General features: G+C 41.1%; 1 protein-coding gene across 3 annotated transcripts in view; it reads left to right on the top strand.

Moving 5' to 3' along the window:
- The first annotated feature begins 236 nt into the window (after positions 1-236).
- The window catches only part of TTC39C (tetratricopeptide repeat domain 39C), an 87,309-nt gene continuing 62,602 nt past the window's right edge, over positions 237-24,943 (top strand). The window contains exons 1-2 of one of the 3 annotated variants that reach the window (XM_039844361.1): positions 302-317; positions 900-1,074. In XM_039844361.1, coding sequence (XP_039700295.1) covers positions 914-1,074 — 161 coding nt within the window. In that variant the 5' untranslated portion in view covers positions 302-317; positions 900-913. Of the gene's footprint in view, positions 318-781; positions 1,075-24,943 lie in introns of those variants that run through there. The other 2 variants (XM_039844371.1, XM_039844355.1) reach the window with 2 other exon arrangements.

Below are 24,943 nucleotides of genomic sequence, written 5' to 3'. Positions count from 1 at the left end.
TCATTTTATAACTTTTAAATGTTTAGGTATATGCCACATGGGCCTCCAGTTAGTCTTTTTGTCCCGAAGCGCAAATATTAGCGTCGGGCCAGAGAGGGTGGGTGTGGAGATGTAGGCGCTCACCCCTCCAGGTCCTCTGCACTGCGCTCCGGGCTGCGGTCCCCTCCTGCCGCCCACCTCCTCGGGGATTGGCTGTCACGGGCTGGTGGGCGGTACCAGGAACAGGGTGAATTTGGGGGTCGCGGGCGCTGGCTGCGTGGGGTTCAGGTGCTCCCGGTAAAGTCGCCGCGTGCCGGCTGCTGCCCGCTGGTCTCCAGGTGCGCGCTCCCGCTGCGACCCAGGAAGAGTTCCCCGTTCCCTTTTCAAAGCCGCTTGCTTGCCCTCTCCCGCTTCCCCGAGACCCCGGGGTCCGGCCCTTTTGGAGGAGGGGGCGGTCAAGGTCCAGGCCTCAGGGCCTCGCGCGTGTCCCAGCAGGCTCCGCGCGTTGGCCTGGGACGGCTGGGCGAGGGGCGCGGTGTGGGGACCGGGGGTTGGGGACACCCAGGGACTGCAGGAAGCAGGGTTGGCAGCCGCTAGGGCCCCGATTCCGCAGGGTTAGATATACCCGGAAACGGATTCGGCTCCGGAGCCCGCGCGAGCCGGGAGTCCTGGAGGGCGCGGGAGGCGCGGGCCGATGCGCTGCTGCTGAGTAATACCCCGCGGCGGCGGGAGGCGGCGGCCTGGGCGCCCCCAGCGCGAGCCGCTCTGCAGCCGGGCCGGCTCCTCCCTCCCCGCCGCGCCCCGCCCCACCCCGCCGCACCGCCGGGCTCAGCTGCGCTTCGGGCAGGTAGAGCCCGGCTCTGGGCGCGCGCGCGGGGGCCGCAGCGGCCGCCACTCCACCTCGCCTCGTCCCTGCGCAGAGCCTCGCGCTCCCATGGCCGGCTCCGAGCAGCAGCGGCCGCGGCGGCGGGACGACGGAGACTCGGCCGCGGCTGCGGCGGCGCCCCTGCAGGACGCGGAGCTGGCCCTGGCCGGCATCAACATGCTGCTCAACAACGGCTTTAGGGAGTCGGACCAGCTTTTCAAACAATACAGGTGACCGATGCGCCCTGCCTCCCCGCCCCGGCCACGCGCACCTCGGGTCTGGCTCACGCGCTTCAGTCTGCGGATGGCCCTCCCCCTCCCGTTGGTCACTAATCCCTGGCCCCGGTCCCCATGTCGTCTCAGTCGGCCTGAGCTGCAGCCGGCGCTTCTGCGCCTTTACCTCATCGCCCCTTTCCACCCCCACCCGGTTGTTTCTCTCCCTGGGACCCGCCGCGCATCTTCTCCGTGCTCCTGCACTCTCCCCTCATTTATCCCCTGCCTCGCCCTCCGAGAGGGGCGTCCAGTGTTTGTCAGCTTCCCTGTCGTAGGTTGCCCTCCCGCCGGAGCCCTTTGGCTTTGGGACGTGGAACTGGGTGCAATTTGAGGCAGTAGTGAGCCTTGGACTTACAGTGTTATGATTCCGGCTCACGTGCTGCCCGCGGCAGCCTTTGTGGCACGGAGCACACCAGCTGCATGGTGCCTGTTTCTTGTGCCTCCCGTCGCTTTGCATCATTGTGCATTCCAAAAGCTTTTATCGTTTGTTAACAGATATGAATAATTACCTTGTGGCAGGAATTAAAAGAAAAAAAAAACTCAACCAAACTCTGCTCGCTCATCTCTCTCTCTGCCTGTCTTCTGAAACTCAGCCCTCAAAATGAGTTCCCAATGCCTTTCAGGCGAGCGTATTTTTATAGATTTCTCTAACTTAAAAAATGGAAGGATTTAAAATAAATGTAAGAGCGGAGGGAAGAACACATGTATTCAGTTAATCGCCTTAAAAGAAGGAAACAACTGAAACTTGGTAGTTTTCTCGTGAGTGGGAGGAGCCTTCAATTTCATAGGGGACGAGAAGCATATGCTTTCTGGTTTAGAAAGCAAGTTTGTGATTTGCCTTTTGAATATGGACAAGACTAGGGTGTTGATTAGCAGCTTCCCCGTCAGCGTTAAAGGGTCATATGCTTCACCCTTTTTTTAGATTTGGTGGTTTGATAAGAATAAGAGGAAAGATATGGAGCTATAATGGAGAGACACAGTCTGTAAAAAAATGAGAGAGAAGATAGGGTGAGATACAGATGCCTTGCAGGTTTTCAGACCTCAGAGTACTGGTTCGTTTGGATCGGAGCTTCCATATACTTAATGACAAAGCAAATACCGCACAACTGTAAACTTTTCGCTAAAGACATTTAACTTTTAAATAAGTTTTTTAAACCTGTAAATGAAAACTTCTCAGCTTTACTCAGAACATTTTATTTTTCAAGCATACAGTCTTAATTTCAAGCCAGAGTTTTATCAAGGCTTTTCATGAAGAATAGATTTAAAAGATTTTTACTTGCCTCTCAGTCTTTCTCGTGCAGTTTATTTAGCCCTCTGAGAATGTATGTCATGAAAAAAAAAGAATATTTCATCCGAATGTTTTATGTACCGTGCTCTGACATTTTTTCGACTGTGTTGTATGAGAGAAATGGAGAAAGTCTTAGTCAAGCTTACTTCCTTTAGTTGCTGATCAAGATACGGTGCTTGCATGTCTGGATACTAATTGCTTTGAAATGTGTTACTTACTTTAATGATCATTTTTTCTTCTAAACTGCTTTAGTGTAGTACTTAAATTACTACCTCTTGGTTCCTACGTATTGAAAGCATGAAATAACAGTATTTTTGCTATTATATTTTATCCAGACAGTTTTATGCAATGGTAATAGAAGGCAGATTAGAGTGATAGGAAAACTCTTTGCTCACAGTAGCAACAGAGATGCACCTCTCTGTGGGCGAGTCTGTTGGGGATGAGAAAGCGGGGAGGTGTCCCATGAAGATTTACATTTTATAAATAGGAGCTGTCTGCTTGTATATTTTTAAATTGAAGTTGACAAACAATCTTATTAGTTTTATACAATATTATTGCAATATTGACTATATTCCCTATGCTGTACTTGTCTGCTTTATTTTGAAATGGGAACTGAAGATAAAGAAGGAAATGGAATATTGTATCTGTTCTCTGTCAAGGGCAGTGCTAGGCATGTTTCCTTATATTCTTAATGTTCTAGTGACAGCTCTAATGTGTATTTTATCATGACAATTTTATAATGACAGACTCAAGTCTCAGTATTCAGCATGAATCAGGACGCAAGCACTGTGATTCTAAATCAAGGGCTGTTTTCGTTAAACCATTCTGCCTGTCTCACTGAATTGATTATATTTTGTAATTTGCCCCATGACCTTGTTCTTTAGCAGCTTAAACTTTTTTAGGGTTGGACAGTGGTGGTAGCGTTATTCCATGAGCTTTCCCGCAATCAGGCTTGCAATCCTAGTTTTGCCACTTTTGTAGCTGCTGACTTGGGCTTCTTATATTGTGGTGGTTAGAGTGAAAAAATAATCCATAGTAGCTGGCACAATGTAAGCATTCAATAAACTCTAGTCAGCTTTTGTACTTGATACTTTCCTCACAAATATTAGGCTTTCTTCTTGATGATGTAGTTTAAGTAGAAGATAAAACATCTTGTATGAGAGATACTTTTATATTTAAAGTTGGCCTCACATATTGCAGTTGAAAGATTTAGATCCTGTTATGCATTTGAAACTTCTTTTCCTGTTCCAAAGTTGAATGGCCTCTGCCAGGAAAACAGGGATTTCATCCGAAGTGTTTGAGGATCACGTCTAGCTTAGTTTACAGAAGAGAGAGCAATTGGTTATCTCTTTTCTTAGTATTGTTTTGTCACAGAACACCACCCTTCCCATACTGGTAAACCGTCCATAATCTCATTGTTACAGTTTTAACAAGTAGAAACATATTTTGTATCTAGCATAACAATAACATTTTTATTAAAGCAAGAAGGTCATTTTCTCAAGCCACATTACTAGGATGATAAAAGTTTCATTAATGAGAAACGGTTACTTCATAGGAACAGATTTTCATGAAGGCTTTTCTGAATTAGTGGAAAGTCTTTATTGTATAATCAGACATCATGCATATAGGAATTAGAAATATATGCATAATAGAGCCTTTAGTTGGGATTTCAAAATGTAGCTGCCACTTCTGTTGTAACAATAGTAATGTAACAAGCTGCCCTATTTTTTGTGCTACACACTTAAAGTTGTGTTCCCAGAGATTGGGACAGATTGGTGCTGCTTTGGGGCTTTTCCACTTTGAGTTAAAGGGCATACCATTATAAATTCATGATACTGACCACTTGAAACCAAATTCCTTGATCTTAGATCTCAGTGCTCTAATCCAGCAATGTTCCCTTTTTCCCCACTTCCACCGTCCCTCCCCCTCCCCTTACTCCTAACTGATGTTAGCATGTGTGACACACATTCAGACCTTTAGGTACTCAGGCACAGGGTAAGATAGAGTGTGGTTCTGTGCACAGAGAGGCACTAGATTTTTACGTGTCGTGGTGTAGGGAGGCTGGGAAATGGCCTGCAGGAGTGCAGAGAAGGAACTTTTATAGCCCAGCTTGAAGGAAAATTTTGTTGAAGAAATGAGGCCTGAGCATCATAATGAGGTAGAAGTGAGTGAGTTTAATTAGCAGGAGTTGGGAGGAATGGTGGGGGGAGGAGAGGAGGAGAATGTGAGAGGTGGTGAGGTAGGTATGGAAGTCTAGGAGAGGAAACAGTAAAAAACCCACATGGAGATGTGAAATGGCACCTGGAGAAGAGGGATGAGAATTACAAGTTGATCAATATTATTAAGTTGTCACATTGACGGCTCATTCTGCACTTGTTATTTTCTTAGATTCACTAGTTGGTCCATGTTTCCTGTGAGTCAGCGCTGCTTTTCAGGGTTACTTTGCTGCTGGGGGACTGGTCAGTTGATGACCATCATGTCCCACATGGTGTGGCCCTCACATCCATAGTTAACTCTTGGTTCCTTGGGGCCTCAGGGTCTTGATGTCATCATCTTTTTTTTGGCTTGAAATATTACTTTGTTTCTTGATCAGAGGACTAGCAAGAGAGGCGAAGCACGCTGAGCTATGAGGAAGGCAAGGGACATTTGGAGCTCCTGGACAAAGTGAGCTTCGCTGTTCTTATTTCCACAGGCCTGACATTTACTGTCCCTCTGTCCCTTGAAGCCACTGTCTCCACCTCCTGCTTTAACTCCTGGCATTCTTTTTAATCTTAAAATATCTATAATTCTTACCCCTGCCAACACTACCACTGATTTCCACCTGTAGATATTAATAAAGTCATATTTGTCATTGTCAGCTAAAGCAAGCATATAGTGGTTATAATGAATGTTCATTGGGGATAAATTGCATGAATATGATACAGAATTAGTACATAGTTGGCATTATGAACCGTGATATTTTTCTTTTTCATTTTGTTTTAAATTATAAAAATGGCAGAAATGTATTAAAAACTAAAAGCAAGGAAAAATTGCAAGCAAATGTGTATATTAAAAATGAACATATGGATTTTAGATTGTTCAACATAGTTTATGGCACATACGACAAAGCCATATGACATGTGGCTTTATTTGTTAATATGTTGATTATGGAGCCAGAGTTACCATAGAAATGGCTCAATATAACCCACAGATTGCAAACTATAGCCTGCTGTCTGCTTTTTTTTCTTTCTCCAGATAAAGTTTTAATGGGACATAGCCACACTCATTTGGTTGTGTATGTTCTGTGGCTCTTTGTGCAATACAACAGAAATGAATGGCTGTGACAGAGACCACATGGGTTGTAAAGCCTAAAATATTTACTCTCTGACCCTTTAGAGAAAAATTTTTTGACCTCTGGCACAAACCATGGTTCTCTATGGAAAAAACTCAAAAGGCATGTATGTGTAAGAGACCTGGGCTGGTCTGAGCCTCTTCTGTGCCTCAAACCATGTCAGATACCTTGGAGGACAGGAAAAGCTCTCAGGCTGCCCATGGTTTCTGCACGATTGGCCGCTCTTGCTGCCAGGTCTGTGGAGAGTCCATAGGTGCAGAAATGCCAAAAAAGGAGAAGCAATTAGAAGCAGAAATGGTGTAAGGGAACTGGCAGGAGAGACAGGAAACTCATTTGTTGCTTTTTCCATCCTCCTTGACTCAGTAATGTATTTGTAAAAACACTCATTTTTTTTTCAACTGTTGCACTGTCTAAAAAGATCCCAATTAAACATTCATGAAAGATTCACTTGCCTTAATTGGGATTCTTTTAAAAATGCAACTGACTGTAGAAAAATGAGAGAGTTTATATAGGAAATTATTAGAAAGAAGTGAATAGCTATACTGAGGGGTGTGTGTATTTGTATACAGATAGACAGTTAAAAATGTGAACCCTTAAAAGTGCACTGAGTCACACATGCTGTGTTAACAAGCAGTTTGCTGAGTTTACCATCTTTCACTACTTCAGTTAGGAGGAGCTCCACTGAGTCAAAGGAAATGTTACTGAAGACAAGACAGAAAGGGAGAGTAGTAGTATTGAAGCATGGAGCGCTTTATGTCCTAGTTACACAAAACCACTTGTAGATCCCCAAACACATCAGATTTCAGGCCTCTAGACCCTTTGCATAGTCTTTTAAAATACTATTTTCCGTACCACATACTCCTTTGCCAGGGTAACCTTCCTACTTAGCTAGAAACAGCAGTGAGACAGAAGTCTAAGCAGGCTAATGCCAAGAAGGACACAAGGAGAAGAGAGAATGTAAAAGAAGTACAGAGAGTAAATTAGCAAAGATGAATTTCTGTTATTTCAAAACTTTGCGTAGTGCCAGCCACGAACACATCTCTGTTTTATACCTCTTCCGCCACTTCCTCTGTTCCCTGAGTTCATACTGTGCCGTGCAGCTGGTAACATAGGTCCGATGTGGGATCAAATAAGGCCTTTGTGGGCTAACCCGGGGATCTAATCACCGCTTAAAGCCTTTTGGTTATAGGGGGACATCCATTCCAATTTCTGCACAAATGACTTCGAATACATGTTTGTTTTTTTTTAATTGAGCTATACTGAGGGGTGTGTGTGACATAACTATTAGCTTCAGGTTTACAACATTAATGGTTCAATTGTATTTATTGTGAAATGATCATAAGTCTAGTTAACATCGTCACCACACATAGTTATAAAAACATATTTTTATATAAAACTATTCATAAATTTATGGTGTAAGAAGAGACCATGACTTTCTGACATCTGATTTCAAGACTGAGAATAGGAGCTTTTCAAGTGTAAAGATGGTTGATAGTTCGCCATCTTAGCCTCTTTCCCCAGCGAAGGTTGCTTTCCCCATCTCTTCCTTCTTGCTTAAGAATTTCAGAATACAAGAAACGCATACAACAGGTAGTTACTCCTGTCTTGCAGGAAAATAGTATTATTGCAGGAAAAGCCCCCATGAGAGTGTCTGCCTTGTACAGGACAGAAAGGTGAGAAGCAGGTCCTTTCTTTAAGGAAGTATTGCTTAATATTTTTAACTCTACCTCAAAAAGAGTCACTTTAACAGTCTTGTCCAAAGCTGTAATATCTGTGAAATCACTAGTTTAGGTGGCTTATTTTTCTCAACACACATCAAAATAAACACGTAATGGTGCTTATTACACATAATGGTGCTTACTGTGTGCCAGGCCACACATCAGGACTCCCCGTGTGTCAATCATTTAATCCTCCCACAGTTTTGTGAGGGGGTCTCTTGTTACCTTCCTCTGTGTAGGGGGAGGAGGGGAAGCTCAATGACATTGGATGACATACCCAGGGTTTCACGGTAAGTGGGAGGAGAGCTTGTTTGAATTCAGGCTGTAAGGCTTCAGAGTCTGTGTGTTTAACCCCTACACTACCTCTCTCTGTAACTTTTATGAAAAGAAAAGTTTACCTGTGTGATGCTAAGACATTTTGTGGTGAGTTCCCTAGCGATATTCCAACCACACTCCTGCACCCAGAGGCTACCCAGTAAACCATCAGAGAGGTCCATCCTCAGGGAATGTGTCACCCTGAGCTTTAGACCTTTTGTGGCTCCCAGTCTTCTACAGGATAAAGGCTGAGGTCCTGCTTTGGCATAGGATGTATTGTGATCTGGTCTGTCTGCTTCCCTGCCTCCCTCCTGCCTTTTCCCTTATCCCTTTCCCTCTAGTCATGCTGCAGTATTTTGCTTCATGGAACTAGTTCTTACTTGTCTTCAAGACTCGGCTCAGATTTCCATGAAAAGGTGATGTGACTCCTTAGTGCTCCTGCAGCATCCTCCTGCCCCCTTTTCCAGCACTGGTGATGTGTGGACATTGTTTGCATGGCTGTCTGCACAAGAGGGCTGAGATAGTAGAGATGAATGGACTTCTCTGTCAGGTGTTCCTGGCCTTCCTGAGGTTGCTGGAGTAATGTGAGTTCCAAGGTTTTTTAGGCATTTCTGTTTCCCTTTGTCAGTCGGCAAGTGTAGCCTGGAGGCAGTGCCTTTAGGATCTCTGAAGCCTTGATTTTTCATTCTCCCCTCCCCTATTTCTTATTAAGGAGTGGACATGTCTCTCGACCCAGTGGAGGTGTGCCAGAGTGCCCCTTGGTTTGACACTCTGCTTGTCATAAGCAGCAGGTCTCCTGTCTGGCCCATCAGCCTCTTCCCTTCGGTGCATCCAGGCTGCTCAGCGTGGGGCGATGGTGGAGCAGAGCTGCCACTGAACACAAGCCAGTCTTGACATGTGCCATCATGGGAAAGCTGAGCACTCTGATTAAGTCTTCTGCTTCTCAAGTGGTCACGGGCCTCAGCTTTGTCTGGCCTGAGCAGCTGGAACTCTGGGCCTCTGTCCTTGGCCTAGTGTTGTGTTAGGTCAAGAGGAGGCCTAACCTAACTGGCTGGCCCTTTTACTTCTCTCATCAGCCACCTGCGGGGCTCTGAGCTACCTATGGGTGGTGGTGGCGTGACGTGATCTGGTATTTCCCTCTCTGGCATGAGAAGTCAGAAATCTTGTTCCCTGATTGCAAATCTCTATCCTGGATTTCAGGAAGAACTGGTCTCTGTAAGAACTTGGTGGCTGGGAGGGGAAGCTTTCTAGAGCAGCTGCTGTCGACTCTATCAGGTCTAATACCCTCTTCTTGTAACGAATATTGTAAGTCTCTTTCTGTAGTTCTAAAATGAAATTGACAGATGAAATGATCTCCCCATACATACAATGTGTAAAAGTCAATAGAATGCCCAAATAGTATTGTAAAGAAGTAAAAAGAGATTCATAATAAAAAATGTGTAAATTAAAATGTAAATGCACAGTATACCTTCATCAGATGTAGTTAGATTCTTACTCCTGTGTATAATGAATAAATTTGGATTACAAAAAGATCAGAAGCCATTCCATAGTAGAGAAATGAGAGAATGGGTGCTTTTTAAAATAAAAGATGTAACAGACCAAACTTATTTTTATATGTTAAGAGAAAGCAGAGAAATAACCTTTATTGAAGTAGGGATAGTATTTCAAAGCAAAACACTGACTCTTGAAGTAGAGAAAATGAGGAAGCATGACATTTTTGCAGTGAGCCAGGCTGCATATGTCAGGGCAGTGTCAGAATAATAACTAATTCCCTGCATTAGACATGGGATGTGTGCTGACAAAGTGTCTCAGAACACAGACCTCCCATCTTTAAATCCCTCCCCAAACCAAGTACTTTGGAGAATGAAGCCTTTAATAGATGTCTGGGCTTAAAGGATGACATGATTTTCTAAAATTGTAAACAAATCTTGATAAAAAGGATATATTTAATAGGGCCAGAATGGTTTTGTGCTTTTATATCAATGGAGGTAGGTTTTATAACTAATGATAAACGGTTTTTCATCTGTGTGAATTTCCAGATGTTCGGAGGTTGTGCAGGACATCAGACAACACGGGACTATCTTGTGTGTTGCAGGATGTCTTGCATCTTTGGCCCTTTCCACTCCTGTTACTGTGTTGCCCCCAAACAGCCCATCAGATTTCCAGGATGCCTCCACTGAGAGGCAGTGAGCTTGGGGGCGGGGCATGAGGCTAAGAGAACGTTTGATCTCTGAAGCTGAAATCCTGGGGCTACTAGGAATCTCCCCCTAACAGGGTGGGAGGACTTTCTACTCACAGGGAGGAAAGGGGCTGCCCAGGAGCGTGGTGGAGAAGGCAGTGCCTTCAGTGCCTCTGTGACCACAGGTGCCAGGGCGGAGCCCCGGGGTGGGGTTTCTCCAGTGCTGGGCCTCTGGGTTGCTGCTCTTAAACACCAGTCTCTCCAGGTCACACTCATGGCAGCTTCCAGGGCCCAAACAGTTCCAAGAAGGGCTGTCAGCACCCGTCTTCCATTCCTTGCCATGTGGATAGAGAACCACTGGGGCCCCTTCCCTTCTTCATTCTTTGTGGAGCTAGCTTGCAGGACCTGTGATTTTTCCAGCCCCAGGTGACTTTATTTCAGAGCCTAGTCTCCTAGCCCTGTCCACACTCAGGTCTTTCTAACTTTGACTCTCAGGGAATAAACTGGTCCACACCCTTCCCAAGAAGTGAGCAAGCCTTTTACTCACACATACAAATGGGAGCAAATCCCTAGGAATAAGGACAGTTGCCCCAAAGTTACATAGCCAAGGGGACCACAAAAGTGATTGTTCTAGGATGGGAGAAAATGGGGCAGTATGCTTCATGATGTGTTACTTAGAAGCAGTTAGTTGGAACCACCCCCCTCAACCCCCACCACCACCAAACACAATTTAATCTCTGATAGGGTTCTTCCATACACAGATCTGCAGAGCCTTCCCTGGTCCCACCCTCAACCGTGACTTCAGCTGCATCCCATGATACATGTTAGCTCAGCCTGTTCTTACATGCTTGATCGCACCATCATGTTCCTTGCCCCGTGGGGCTTTTCTAGGAAAACGTGAGTCTGAGCATGATGCATCTCTCTCTCTGAGTTCCTCTGGTTAATGAACATTATCTGCTGCTCTTCCCACTTTGGGAAGATACATCTAGATACAGATCCTTTTGTTTTGGAACTGCATTCACTTGCCTCATCTCTGCAGCAGCTCTCATTTAGGCTTTACTTCATGTAAGTTATTCATCCATTAAGTAACCATCACCAGATTAACAGATTTTAAAATGTTTCTATCGTTTTATATCGATCACAAGTAAAATACTATTCTAACAGGACAGAAGATGAGGGAAAATGACGTTTTGTATCCAGATCCACAGTTGAATTTGCTTAATGATGGAGATTTGGGCTTTGAGAAACAATAGGATTTAACTAAGATCCATGCTGTGTGGCCTTGTTAGGATTGTTTACAGTATAATGTCACTGGCAAGCCTTCAGTTGCTTTCTTCCTACCTCATTTTAAACAGTGAATCGTAAAATCCCGGGTTATGTATTGTCAACTGATCTCTGGAGCAAGAAAACTTATTATCTTTGTGTCTTGTAAAACATGCTCACCCTCTTTCTTATTTAGGTCTAAAATAAAGAAATGTTGAATTCATCAGCTGCATACTTGTCTGATGTGACTCTTGAACCATCCAAGGCGAGAATGGGGCTGCTTTTGCGGGCCTGCAGTTGTCAGAGTCATTGGGCTTCTCGCTTTCCTCCACATTACAGCTGTAATTGTGCAGGAGAGTTTTGTTTTCACTTGGAATGCCATTGGCTTCAGCTATCAACCACATGCATCTGAAGGTTTTTGGTTATTTCTGTATTGATGATTGAGGAGACAGTCATTACTTTGAATTATCAAAGTTACAATTTGAGCTAGATGTTATGCCTCTTGAAATAGCACAGAGAAAGGGGGACGCACGGGGGAGGGGAAAGGGCTCTCTGAAGTAGTTTAGCCCGGTGTCAGGACCTGCTATGGTGGAATTCTTAAAGATGCTTGTTCTGGAGAAAATGCTAACATGAAAATGGCAAGAAATGAGAGAATGGGCTGGATGTTTTTCTTTGGCCCATGTGTGGCATCTCAGATCTGGGCTTATAGTTAAGGCTACTGTGAAATTATGAGCTTTTCTCTTGATGGAAGAATGTTGAATTTTATCTCAAAGCAAAACCAAAGCTTAGCTACGCTAAATTTATAGTGAAAGAAGCTTGTGAATAATGAAGTAAACACACATGAAAATTTTTGACCTATGCTCTACTAAAAACTAAAGGAAAATGCAGATGCCTTGGTGAGAGACTTCTGTGTGAAGTTCAGAGTTGTTTACTAAGAACTAGTTAAGTAAAATTTTACTATGAAGAATAAGTCTCTAGTTTCACTTTGAAATGCCTTTTAACCAAGTAATAGAGAGACTTAAAATTTCTAAATGATTATCTAAAGTTAATTGGTGTTCAAATTGCTTGTGTAAACAGCCGAGTGTGTTTAATCCTTAAAGTATTCATGCAATTTATGGGTTATTGCCATACATAATAAAGAAATCTTATAATAACTTATTGAGAAAATAATAAAAATATATTGATCCATTTTGTTACTTAAAAAATAACCCTTGTCAAAGGATTGGTTGGAAAGCCTTTTTAGTAGTTGATAAAATGTGGTTTGGATGCTCTCTCTCTAAACCGTTTGTCAACGTTGGCTTTGTCTGTTATTGGCATATAATGGAGATAATTTAGTTGATTATCTATTTGTATGACTTAAGCTAGAGAAGGAACTAATGCTGATGAGTTAGGGAGATACTTGATACACATTAATGACAGAATTAGGAAAACTGTAAAAAAAATTTGACTTTAGCTACACAGTTATTTTCAGAATGTATCAGTAACTCTAAATGAGCATCAGGCCTTAGCAGTAAATGAATATGAATCAGCAAAGCTAGAGAGGAATCGGAATAAAGTTAGAAGTATTATAGTTTTGTAATCATACAAGAGTCTTGGTTTTTGCTTGCATTGCTGCCCAGGGAAAGAATGACAGTGAATGGTGATCACATGGGTAATCAGTGCATACTCTTAATGCACCGTGTCATGTGCATTTCATCCTTAATCTCAGTTCTCTCAGCAACCCCAAGGATAAGTACTATCACTTTGAAAGATTATGAGTGGAGTATCTGGCCCCAGCCCTAGGGTGTATGCTGTTTCCTCTGCTTCCTCTGAAGGAACCCCCCTGTTTCACTTCTTGGTATTACCTAGCAATATTGAATGTCACTTGTTAAGCCTGATCGTCTCTGGCACATCTGGTCTTCTTCCAGTGCTCCCAAGCTCAGTGGGTAGCACCACTTGAAACACAGCTATACACATCAGAAGTCTAAAAGGTCCTCTTGGCACCTCCCTCTTATCTTCTGTCACAGCCTAGTTTTCCCTCCAGAGTAATTAATCTCCATTCACTTCTCCTCATCTCCACCACCACCATCTAGTCCAAAACACCTCTCACTTGAACAACTGCTGAAGCCCAGCTGGCTTCCTCATCTCCTCTGTCCTTCCTCCGCGCCCCCGCCCCACAGTGATCTTTTCAGCATGATGAGTTTGTTCATATTGCCTCTCTGCTAAGAACCCTTTCATGGCCTCTGTCTAAGGCTGAAAAATGGTCCTCCAAAAGATATCCACATCTTACTCTCTGCAACCTCTTTTCCTTATATGGCTAAAAAGGGGTCTTTGCAGATGTGATTAAAGTTAAAGGTTTTAAGATGGGAAGGTTATCTGGGTGGATATTCATTCCACCCAGATTAGATAGATGCAATCACATGTATCCTTATAAGAGGGAGGCAGAGGAAGATTTTTGTACATTCAGAGAAGAAGGCAGTGGGAAAATGGAGCTGAGAGTGAAATTTGAGATGCTGCTTTGAAGGTTGGAGTGATGGCAGCCATCAGAAGCTGGTTCGGTCAGGGGGGATTCTCCCTGAGAGCCTCCAGAGGCAGCAGACCCTGCCTATCCCTCAATTTCAGCCTCGTGGAACTGCTTTCAGCCTTCTGACCTCCAGAACTGGGAGAGAATACATTTCTGTTGTTTTAAGCCACCAAGTTTGTGGTAATTTGTTACAGCAGCCACAGGAAACTAATACAGCCTCCTGCTACTCTCAGGATTAGGAACAGAATCTCTGACAGGATCTCTGTAGTGTGGCTTGGCCCTTCTTGGTTTGTCCCTTGACCATGGACTGCTTTATCTCTCTTTTTTCTTATATTTTCAAGTCATTTCGTTGTCTTCCTTCTGGGCTGGAGCAGTACAAAACCAAGTAAGCTTATGCTATAAAATAGGCTCATAGCTCTTCTTTTCATACGGTGGTCTCTATAAAAATGGAGAAGCAAAATAGTTTTAAATTGATGAAGATTTTGGTTTTTAATGAGCTTTAGAATCTATATTAACGTTTATTTAAAGTAAGAATAATTTGGCCAGTTAAGTCATTCTGGAGCCTTGTCTTGCATTGCTGTGCTCTGCCTTTCTCTTTGACTTCTAGCCATCATGGTCTTCATTCCGATTCTTGAAGATTCTCTAAGAATCATGTTCCTTTTCTCTGGTCTTCTTACCTCAGTTTGTAATTATACACAGATAGTTTTTGATTTGCTTGATTCTAATATGCATGGATTTCATTTACCAGAGGTTAGTTAAATAACCAGTCCCCCAGTAACATGGTTCAAATTTGTTACCTCTGTATAAACTGTAAGTGTATATACAAGTTGCTAGCTCTTCAGCCCACAAATCACCACAGATGTAACAGATACATATCATTATCAGTGACCAATCACGTCACTTCTTTCAGATCTGCTTGTAATTGGTCACTGTGCATCTCTTATTTCCCACACAGACAGCAAAATGTGTCCTTGTGTTGACTCCTTATCTCATGGTGATAGACCCACATAACATTTTACAAAAATCGATAATTGAAAGAGGGAATTGGCCAACAAAGATGAAAGTGTAGTAAAGAAAAAGTGATAATGCTGGAAGTGATAAGAATCAAGCATAAATGGAGTTATAGAAGGAATAGCTGACCTGGGAATGTTGTCCCTGCCACCACATGAAAGATTACATGTGCAGCCACATGTGCCAGTGGAGGCGAGCTTATTGACACAGAGGAAAGTGGTTGTAAGTAAAAAGATGAAAATGTCCCAGAGTGGTTATGCAGGCAAAAAATTTCACATCAAAGAAATTCTCGGAGATACTTCACAACATTGGAAGCACAGAGGCTAAAATGTCAGAAGCTGATTCAAACTTAGTAAGAAGTAAGACAATTCACCAAGTCATAGCACTAGTACTCATTCTGCGTCATAAGTTATATGACACAAAGAAGGCCAGCTCTGTTCAAATATTTTTGATAAGTTTTTACAAACAAGTCAGGCACTTTAATGCTAATGTTTCTAATGTTTTAAATGATAGCACACTGAATAAGTATTAGTTTTACTGTTTTTCTCATTTCCTTATATAACTGACATTGTTTTTAATGTTTTAAAATTATTTTTAATCGTAAAATATAAGAAAAAACTTACTATTTTAACTGTACATTTCAGTGGCATTGGGTACAATTACATTGTTGTGTAACTGTACCACACCCATCTCCAGCACTTTTTCAAACTGGAACTTCGTACCTATTAAATGCTAACCCATCCTCTGTCCCCTCCTCCCTGGCAAATACCATTCTGCCTCTTGTCTCCCTGAATTCGACTACTCTAGGTATCTCATACAAGAGGAATCATACAATATTTTTCCTTTTGTGAACTGGCTTATCTGATTTAGCATAATGGCTTCAAAGTTCATCCTTGTGCCTGTGTCAGAATTTCCTTCCTTTTTAAGGCCAAACAATATTCCATTGTATGTATATACCACATTTCGTATGTATATATATTGTATGTGTAATTCCACATTTTGTTTATCCGTTCACCTGTTGATCTACACTTGGGTTGCTTCCACCTTTTGATTAGTTTGAATAATGCTGCTAGAATATGGGTATACAAACATTTGTTTGAGTTCCCAATTCGTTCTTTTGGGTATATATCCAGAAATGGAATTGCTGGGTCGTATGATAATTATATTTGTAAGTTTTTGAGGAAATGCTCTACTGTTTTCCATAGTGGCTGCAGCATTTTACATTCCCACCAACCATGCACAGCGTTTCCAGTTTCTCCACATCCTTGCTGACACTTGTTCTTTTTCCTTTTTTGATCTTAAGAGTAGCCATCTTAAGAGTGCAAGGTGGTAGTTCGTTGTAGTATTGATTTGTATTTCTCTAGTGATTAGTGATGTTGAGCATCTTTTCATGTGCTTGTTGATCACTCGTATATCTTCTTTGGAGAAATTTTCTATTCATGTCTTTTGCCCATTTTAAAATTGGTTGTTTGGTTTTTTTGTTGTTGTCGAGTTGCGGGAGTTCTTTATTCTGGATTTTAATCTTTATCAAATATATGACTTGCAAATATTTTTCTCCCATTCACTGGGTTGCAGTTACCGTTTCGCTCTGTCGATAGTGTCCTTCGATGCATAAAAGTTTTTAATTTTGATATAGTCCAGTTTCTACTTTTTTTTGTTGCCTGTGCTTTTGGTGTTACATACAAGAAATCATTGCCAAATCTAATGACATGAAGCTTTCTTCCTATGTTTATTCTAAGAGTTATAGAGTTTTAGCTCTTACTTTTAGGTCCTTGATCCATTTTAAGTTAATTTTGTGTATGGTGTAGGTAAATGTTCAACTTTATTCTTTTGCATGTGGATGTCTAGTTTTTCCCAGCACCACTTGTTGAAAAGACTGTCTTTTTCTGATTGAATGGTCTTGGCATCGACGGTATGGGATATTTTGAGTTCCATATGAATTTTAAGATGGATTTTTCTATTTCTTCGAAAAATGTTGGAATTTTGATAGTTCGCATTGAATCTGTAGATAGCTATGGGTAGTATTGACATCTTAACAATGTTAAGTTTGCCAATCCATGAACATAGGACATCTTTCCATTAATTGGTGTCTTCTTTAATTTCTTTCAACAATGTTTTGTAATTTTCAGTATACTACAAGTTTTTTGCCTCCTTGGTTAAGTTTATTCCTAAGTATTTTATTCTTTCTGATGCTTTGTAAATGGAATTGTTTCTTAATTTCCTTTTCAGATTATTCACTATTAGTATATAGATGTGCACATGATTTTTATGTGTTGATTTTCTATCTTGCAACTTTGCTGAATTTGTTTATTCTGATGTTTTTTGTGGTTATTTTTAGGATTTTATACATGTAAGATCATCTGCAAATAGAGATAATTTTATTTCTTCCTTTCTGTTTTGGACGCCTTCCAGTTTTATGTTGAATAGAAATGGTGAGAGTAGGCGCCCTTGTCGTATTCCTGATCTTAGAAGAGAAGCTTTCAGTTTTTCACCATTGAATATGATGTTCGCAGTGAGTTTAATGTTTTGATTTAAAAAATTCATGTCACAGGACAATTGTAATTTTCCCATTTATTATTAAGATCACTTTACATGGTTTCATCTCACATTTTTTTTTTTAAGATCTTACACTACCATGTACAGCTAGTACTACCTGCATTCATTCCCTAACATAATACACCCCCGCTACAACTCCGCTAGACTATGCTCCTTGAGATTAAGACCATTGTATAGTTTACTCACTGTTGCACCTAGCCTAGTGTCTGGCATGTAGTAGGTGCTCAGTTAGTAAATGATATATGAATGATTCTTGCTTTCATCCATGAGTTTTACTGAGGTCCCACTGTATGTGCCATGCTTCCCCGTCCTATAAATGTGCAGATCCCTTGTGATAGGAGATCTGCCCTAGAGTATTGGAAAGTGGTGTTGCAGGGTCTCGGGTAAACTGACTCATTGGGAGAATTAGATAAGATGATGAATTTCTCTCACTTGTTCTAAGGCTTGTATATATTAGACAATCTGTGTAGTGTTCGTTGGTTATTGTAACACTCGGGTATTCGTTTAGCACTTAGACACTGTATATGATCCCTTTTGGGTTACAAATTCAGTACAAATGTATGATGGTAGTACAGTGTAGTTGGTGGCAGGGTTGCTGCTGTGAACTTGGAATGCTTCAAGGTGATCATAAAGGGACTATGACATTTTGCATTGATATGTTGCTGTTTATGGCAGATACTTTGGATCAGGTCAAGAGAAAAAACATTTTCTTTTCATTATTCAGGCTACATATTGAGACTTCCCTGCAGGATGAGGTCAGTAAAAATATAACAAAAAATGACTCTTGCTATACTATACATCAGTACTCTCTGAATAGTTAAATATATGTCTAGTAATGACACTTAGCTCTTATAATTTAACACCAAGTTTTATAGAAGGGAAATGTTTGTTTAAAATCAAGTTCTCATTCTTTTCATCAATAAACTAAACACTTATTGACTGCCTACAGTGTTCAAATCACCATGGTAGGTGTTAAGAAGAGGCAAAGACTCATATTCTGCTCTGAAAGAGGTACCGGTCTGGAAAGGGAGATCCATACAGCATCTAATTTAAATGGAGTCACATCACGAGAATAGAAACAAGAACTGGTGTATTATTAGCTCAGGCTGCTATAACAAAATATCATGGGCTTGGTGGCTTAAGCAATAGAAATTTAATTTCTCACAGTTCTGGAAGTCTGAGAGGGAGGCTGGAAGCCCAAGATCAGGGTGCCACAATGTCAGATTCTGGTCAGGGCTCTCTTGCTGACTTGCAGATGGCCACCTTCTCACTGTGTCCTTGCATGGCCAAGTGCAAGTGGAGGGAGATCTCTTTCTCTTATTTTAAAGCCACCAGTCCTACCAGAATAGGACCCCACCCTCATGACCTCATTTAACCTGAATTACCTCCTAAAAGTCCTGTCTCCAAATACAGTTACATTGGAGCTTTAGGACTTCAACATATGAATGAGGGAGTGGGGTTGGGGGAGGGGGACACAATTCAGTTCATAGCAACAGGGACACCAAACCTTCTGAGGACTTAGAGTGTGCCAGGCAAATGCTGTGTTTTCTCATTCAGTCCTCCCTATGACCCCATGAGGAAGTTCTACCATTTCTCCCTTTTTTACAGATAAGGAAACTGAGGCTCAGAATGGTTAAATTGTTTTTCAGACTCACTGGGCAGAGTCAGGACTTGAATCCACAAACCCGGAATTAGGGGCATGTCAGAGGAGGTGCCTTGAGGATGAGTAAGAAAGTAGCCTAGGGTGCTCAGGGTGGAGGAGCAGCCACTGACTGGCATGAGTTGCATTCAGGGACAAGCTGTTCATTGGTCGCCCTGAGAATACTCGCTGGTGGTGCTTGGCAGCTGCAGGTTTACCCCAGGATAACTCGTGGATTCCGGACCTAACCTCACTCCCAAAGTTAGCCACAAAATATCTTGCTTTTATTATTTTTGCATTGCTCTAGTATATCCATAGTCTTTGGAAACAAATGACATCATTCTGTTTATAGCATTCGATTTTTAATAGTGGTATTTCCATTTACAAAAAAATAGTAATTCTCGATGGCTGAAAATGTCAAATCCTGGAAATCGTAGCATCTCTATGCGTGATGTTAACATCGTTCTCGAACAATTAGCCAAAGATTCATTTGATGAATCTGATTTATGTATATATTACCGTTACATTAGGATTAGAGACTAGTTCTGTTTAGAAATAACTCCAAGAACAGCTTTTATATTTTATTTTCACGTTGAAAACCAGTCAGATTTTCTTCAGCCTCAAAGAATGTGTTTATTTAAAATTAAGTTAACATTTGCAGCAAGCTGCACTTTTTTCCTAAATGGGAAATGAATTAAAAGCCGTGATAGAGGTTGAAGCTGGTAAAGTAGGTGGTTCCATGTCCTACGCAGAACCATGGATTTTCAGCCTTGCCCCTTGGGCAACAGGGAGCCATTGGCAGTTTTTGAGTGGAGGAGTGACATAAGATTTTTGTTTTAGAACGTTAATTGTGGAGACAATGTACACAGTAAATCCAGAAGTCAGAAAACAAGTTAGTTAGCAGTTATAGCTGACATGGGGGCTGCCAGGGCAGGAGTGATACCTGTGAAAGGTTTTCAGGAAATAGAATCAACAGAATTGCTTGGTTTTTATTTTTATTTTTTGGTTGTTGGGGGAAGAATTGAGGGTGTTCTGGGTCACTAGCTGGATGGTGCTGCCATTCAGAGAGAAATACCAAAAGGGGAAGGAACACATTCGAAGGATTAAGTAACAGTAAGTGTCTTCACCAATTTGTCATTAATTGGGAAATGTTACAACAAGTGTTTTAACTTAACTCTCTTGGAAAAGAAATATATGTGGTATTGAATAGTGAAAAAAGACTAGAAGTAGATATTTGACTATATTTTTGGACACCTTTTACTCACCATGATTGGACCACTAGCAGTTATTTAACTTGGGATTATAAAAATAAAAGAACAGCTGGTAAACATTTTGTACTGACTTTTAATGTAGGACCAAGGCCTTTACCTTTGTGAATTTGCTGGTGGATTTTTAAATTGCCTTTTTTTTTTTTGCCTCAACCACACTTACAGTGCATTCCTGTGATTTTCAGTATCCAGATCTTTAAAGTGGAGGCAGAGATTGAAATCATTTGTGAAGCAATCTGGGTAGAAGCTCCTGGGTTTTACAAGTATTTTAAAGTTATCTTGCTCTCACTCATCCTAAAGGAACTTTTAAAGTCACATGCCTTCATCAGTCTTTTTGAAGCACTTAATTATTTCATCTATATAATACTTTCTTTATGCCCTTATTTCATCTATTTACATAATAAACAATGAATTATATAATTGCAGTAGTAAAGTCAACAGGCATAAACATGTTTGGGAACAGTTGCTAGGGACTCTCAGCACAGAAGAGCTTGCTAGTTTGAGTGTCAGTAGGCAAAGGGCATCTGTTTCTCATCCTCATGTTGGTTAATCTGGAGATACAGGTGAGTAGATATTGGTTGAGTTTCTATGTGTATTTTGTGTGTGTGTGTATGTATATATATAAAACAAAGACAATTGTAGACTTCAGTTTGAAATGGTAGTACTACCACATCTTTCTGGGCTGCATTCTAAATTTCTGATTATGCTTGGATCAGTTACAAAGAGGAAATGTAGATTGTACGAAGCATTATGTGTTGACAGTTCAAAATAAAACTTGTTAATGGAATTTCTCATGAGATATAGTAATGAAGTGAAATAGATTGAGTCAAGAAAAAAGAGGGAGATCCAAAGGGTTGTTGAATTACTGTTAAAGAGAGATGAGTAGGATTTCCCTTTAAGAAATTAAATGTCATTTCATCATTTATGACTTCTTAGATTCCTAATGCTGTCAGTTAAAGTGATCATTGCTTCAAAATGAGCCTACCTGCCTTGTAGGAATGCTAAAAGTACAGCTAATTGTAGTTTCTAAATCAGCCTGCACATGTCCATTATAGCAGAAACTCAGTTATTTTCCCTTGATGACAGGATTAGCATTGATTAGCTAGCACAGGACAAGAATGCCATTGGCCTTTGAGAACACTTGGCTCTAACCTTGCAGAGAGCCTGTGTTCGATGGAGCTCTGATGGATGGCTGGGCAGTGGAGAAAGCACTCAGCCAGTGGCGCAGTGGGGTGTTAACAGTGCAGAAGGCCCAGGAATGCCACCTGCAAGCTCAAAAAGACCAAGCAAATGTAAGATGCAACAAGTTCTCTGAAGTGTTCCAGCAGGAGTATTGGCCTTTGTCATTAGGTTAAGAATAGCTAGTAATCATGAAATATCTTAGTGACCTTTTTCATCTGTTTCCCTGGTTTGCTCTACTTAGTTTAACAGTGGAAAGAATTGAAGCTTTTAATAATTTGAATGGCAGTATGATGCTGCTTTTTCTTTCACAATTGTCAATTATTTTAAACCTACATAAACATACAATATATGATAAAAATATAGATGTAGATGTCCTTCATACTCAGAATTAATAAATGTTAACATTTGCCATATTTGCTTCAGATTTTTTTTTTAAGGGAAATAAGACATTACAGATTCAGTTAAGATCCTCTTTGTATTTCAATACAATTCCAGTTTCCCCTCATTACCTCCCCAGAGACAGCTACTGTCCTCAAGTTGGTATGTCTTTTCCATCTGTATTTACACCTTTACTGCATGTTTGTCTCCATAAATGACATACAAGTTTGTTTTTGATATACATATTGCATATCTGATGAAGTTTGCATTTTTTCACACAATTTTTTTATTTTTAAAGTCTACCCATATTGGTACATGTAAATCAAGTATAATCTCTTTAACCGTTCAACATAGTGTTTCATATATATAAAAGATGTATTTTTTCATTACTCCACCAATAACTATTCAGGTGAGTTCCATTCCCTTAGGGTCCCTACCAGTTCTTTAGTAAACATCTTTGTATACGTCTCACCCATGCAAAATGTATTCCAGGTGTATGTCTAGATGTGCAATCATTCAGTTGAAAGATCAGTCTTACTATATATTGCCAAATCACTCTCCCAGGGGCTTTACTGAGGATTAGAGATTTCTCTTTAACTGCTTCTTCTCTCATATAATATAAATTTAATTTTAAGACATAAAAGACTTTAAAACGCAGAATAAATACACTGTACCGGTACAGTGTAAATAAGGGGTGTGTCTAATGACATTCAAGGTCTCAGGGATTTTCTAGTTGTCCAGTCATGAATTGAACATACCCTGTGTACCGAGGCATGTAGGAGCTTCTGTGAACAATTTGAGAGCAGGTACCATGCCTCTCATAAAAATTCCTGTGTGCAGTGCCTGCAGAGTAGTACATGTCAGTGATAAAGTAAGTGAAATTATACAGATGAAGAGAGGCATGGTCTCCTCAAGAAATTTAGAGTCTAGCTGGAGTTATATATACGTATGAGAGATACACATTTATGAAGCAAACTAAGAGTAGTAAAAATATAATTTGTACAAATAGCTTGAAAATTAAATGGAAACAGTATATGTTGAAAAAAATAAGTGAAATCAAACTGCGTGGTAATCCCACTCTTTTTCTTGCCCTTTTATTCTCACCTTAGACCTAAATATTCAGAGAAACAAGTAATTAGAGCACTTAGCCAACACACTGAAAAATAAGGATAGAGGAAAAACAGCCTTCGAGCATATACTGGGCCGGAGGAGACTCTGGGGTCAGGTGCTGGGTGGACATCCAGGCACTTTTAGACATGTCCCAAACACCTGCCAGTGTGCTGCCTGGGACTGTGGCAGCTCAAAACAAAGCCACACATGTGAGGAGCTTTTCACACTTTCCCATATTCAGCATTTTCATGAACATTTCATGCCATCTCATACGTGGAGCTTACTGAATTCTGATCCTGCGCCATAACTCTTAGTCCCATAGAAGTCCCCAAGCAAGGGTGCGTGAACAGATGCAGTGTGCACCCCGGGGAGTGCTCAGGATGGGAAAAAAATCTGAGGTGTATAGCATTAAAGAGATTATAGCAGGCTCAGGATTGAAGTGTGTTTTGCATGTGCAGAGTGTTTCAAGGAATTCCCACCGGGCTCATTGATAACTGTCACCCCTAACACTTAGCGTCTCACAAGTCAGGACAGCATGTTAACTCCTTGCCAGGAGCCTCTTCACCTCCAGCTATTGGATTTTTCACCTGTGGGAGTGAAACTCCTGAAATGGAGATTGGCAGTAAAAATAGTTGTGTGTATGTGTGCGTGTGTTTTTAATAACTAGTTTTGCTGGAGCCATAATGTAAATCTAGGAATTCTGGTTTCTTCTATGGACACAGTATTGTTACATGTCACAGAGAGGCACCATAGGAAAAGTTAGATTTATTTTCAGAATTTGAATCAGAGTGTGAAGAGGAGAGGGGAGAACATGCAGTGGCTGAGAGGAGAAGATCAGCAATGTGGGGTGATGAGGGCTTGCAGATTTGTGGAGCTGGAGCAGAGCACCTACTTGGAAGAAAAATGAAGGCCAGATTATGGGGGGGACTTGAATGTCCAGCAGTGGCAGTAGTTCTAATGGACAATGGAAGAGGGCAACAGACGGGTCAAGGATGGATGACACATTGAAAAGTGTCCTCGAAGCTGTTTGGTGTGGATTGGAGTGTGAGGGAGGCCATTCATGACAGGTGGAGGTCCAAGTAGAGGTTGTCGTGAAGGAAACAGGGAAGGGGAATAACAAGGCAGAGACAGGCCCCTCAGCTCCCAAAGGCCTGCGACAGGATGCAGTGCTAGTGATCTTGTGGAAAGACTGAGAAATGCTTTTGGGAAATGTAATCTTAAATTTGGTTCAGCAAAGCAGGCCTTGATAAATGCAAGAATTATTTATTTCAGGTAGGAAGATATTAGTGATGTCTTTATTTTCATTTCCAGAAGGTGTATACTAGAATATAAGGTATGTTAGTTAGCAAAACTCTGTGTGCCAGAGTTATTAACTTCCCATGTTTTTGGAACAAAAATTCTGACTGCTTCTAAGACATTGCTACTGCAAGTGTGGTTTGGGGCCCAGCAGCATCAGCATCATCGAGGGGCTCATTAGAACAGAATCTCAGGCCTCCGTCCAGGCCACGCAAATGAGAATCTGCATTTTAACGGGAGATCAGAATGTACTTTCAAGTTTGTGAAGCACCGTTCCAAAACACTGTCTTCTTGTGACTTTTAAAAAAAATTTATAACTTAAAAAAGTTTTGATATATTAAGTTTTGGGTTGTTTTTCCACAAGGCTCTAATAAATGCCAAGAATAGCATTTTAAAAGTGTTTATAGGATCAGTTATAGAATGGATTAGTTAGCAACAAATATGTATTTATTCGCTGTCGGTCTTTCCCTCCAAAACATCAGCTCCATCGAAGAGGTCTTGTTTCAGTGCCTGGAGCAGCGCTTGGCACGTATAGGTACTCAAAAAATATATGTGATATCTTTAAAAAGTAAATGGGTGAAAATTAAATATTAATATTTTAAATTACTTTTGTGTATACATTTAAAAACTAAGTCTTAGGCTGATTAAAACTTTTCAGATCGTGAAGGACATAAATGCTTCTTTATTGTTAATTTGGAAAAGAAAGAAAAGTAGAAAAGAGAAAAATCACTTTTTACTACTGTTACCCATAGATAACATTTTAAGATATTTCCTTTCTTTAATGTTTTTA

This window comes from Pteropus medius, unplaced genomic scaffold (genome assembly GCF_902729225.1).
Source record: "Pteropus medius unplaced genomic scaffold, Ma_sr-lr_union100, whole genome shotgun sequence".
In the NCBI taxonomy this organism is placed as follows: Eukaryota; Metazoa; Chordata; class Mammalia; order Chiroptera; family Pteropodidae; genus Pteropus; species Pteropus medius.
This window is presented reverse-complemented; position numbering and strand designations above follow the sequence as displayed.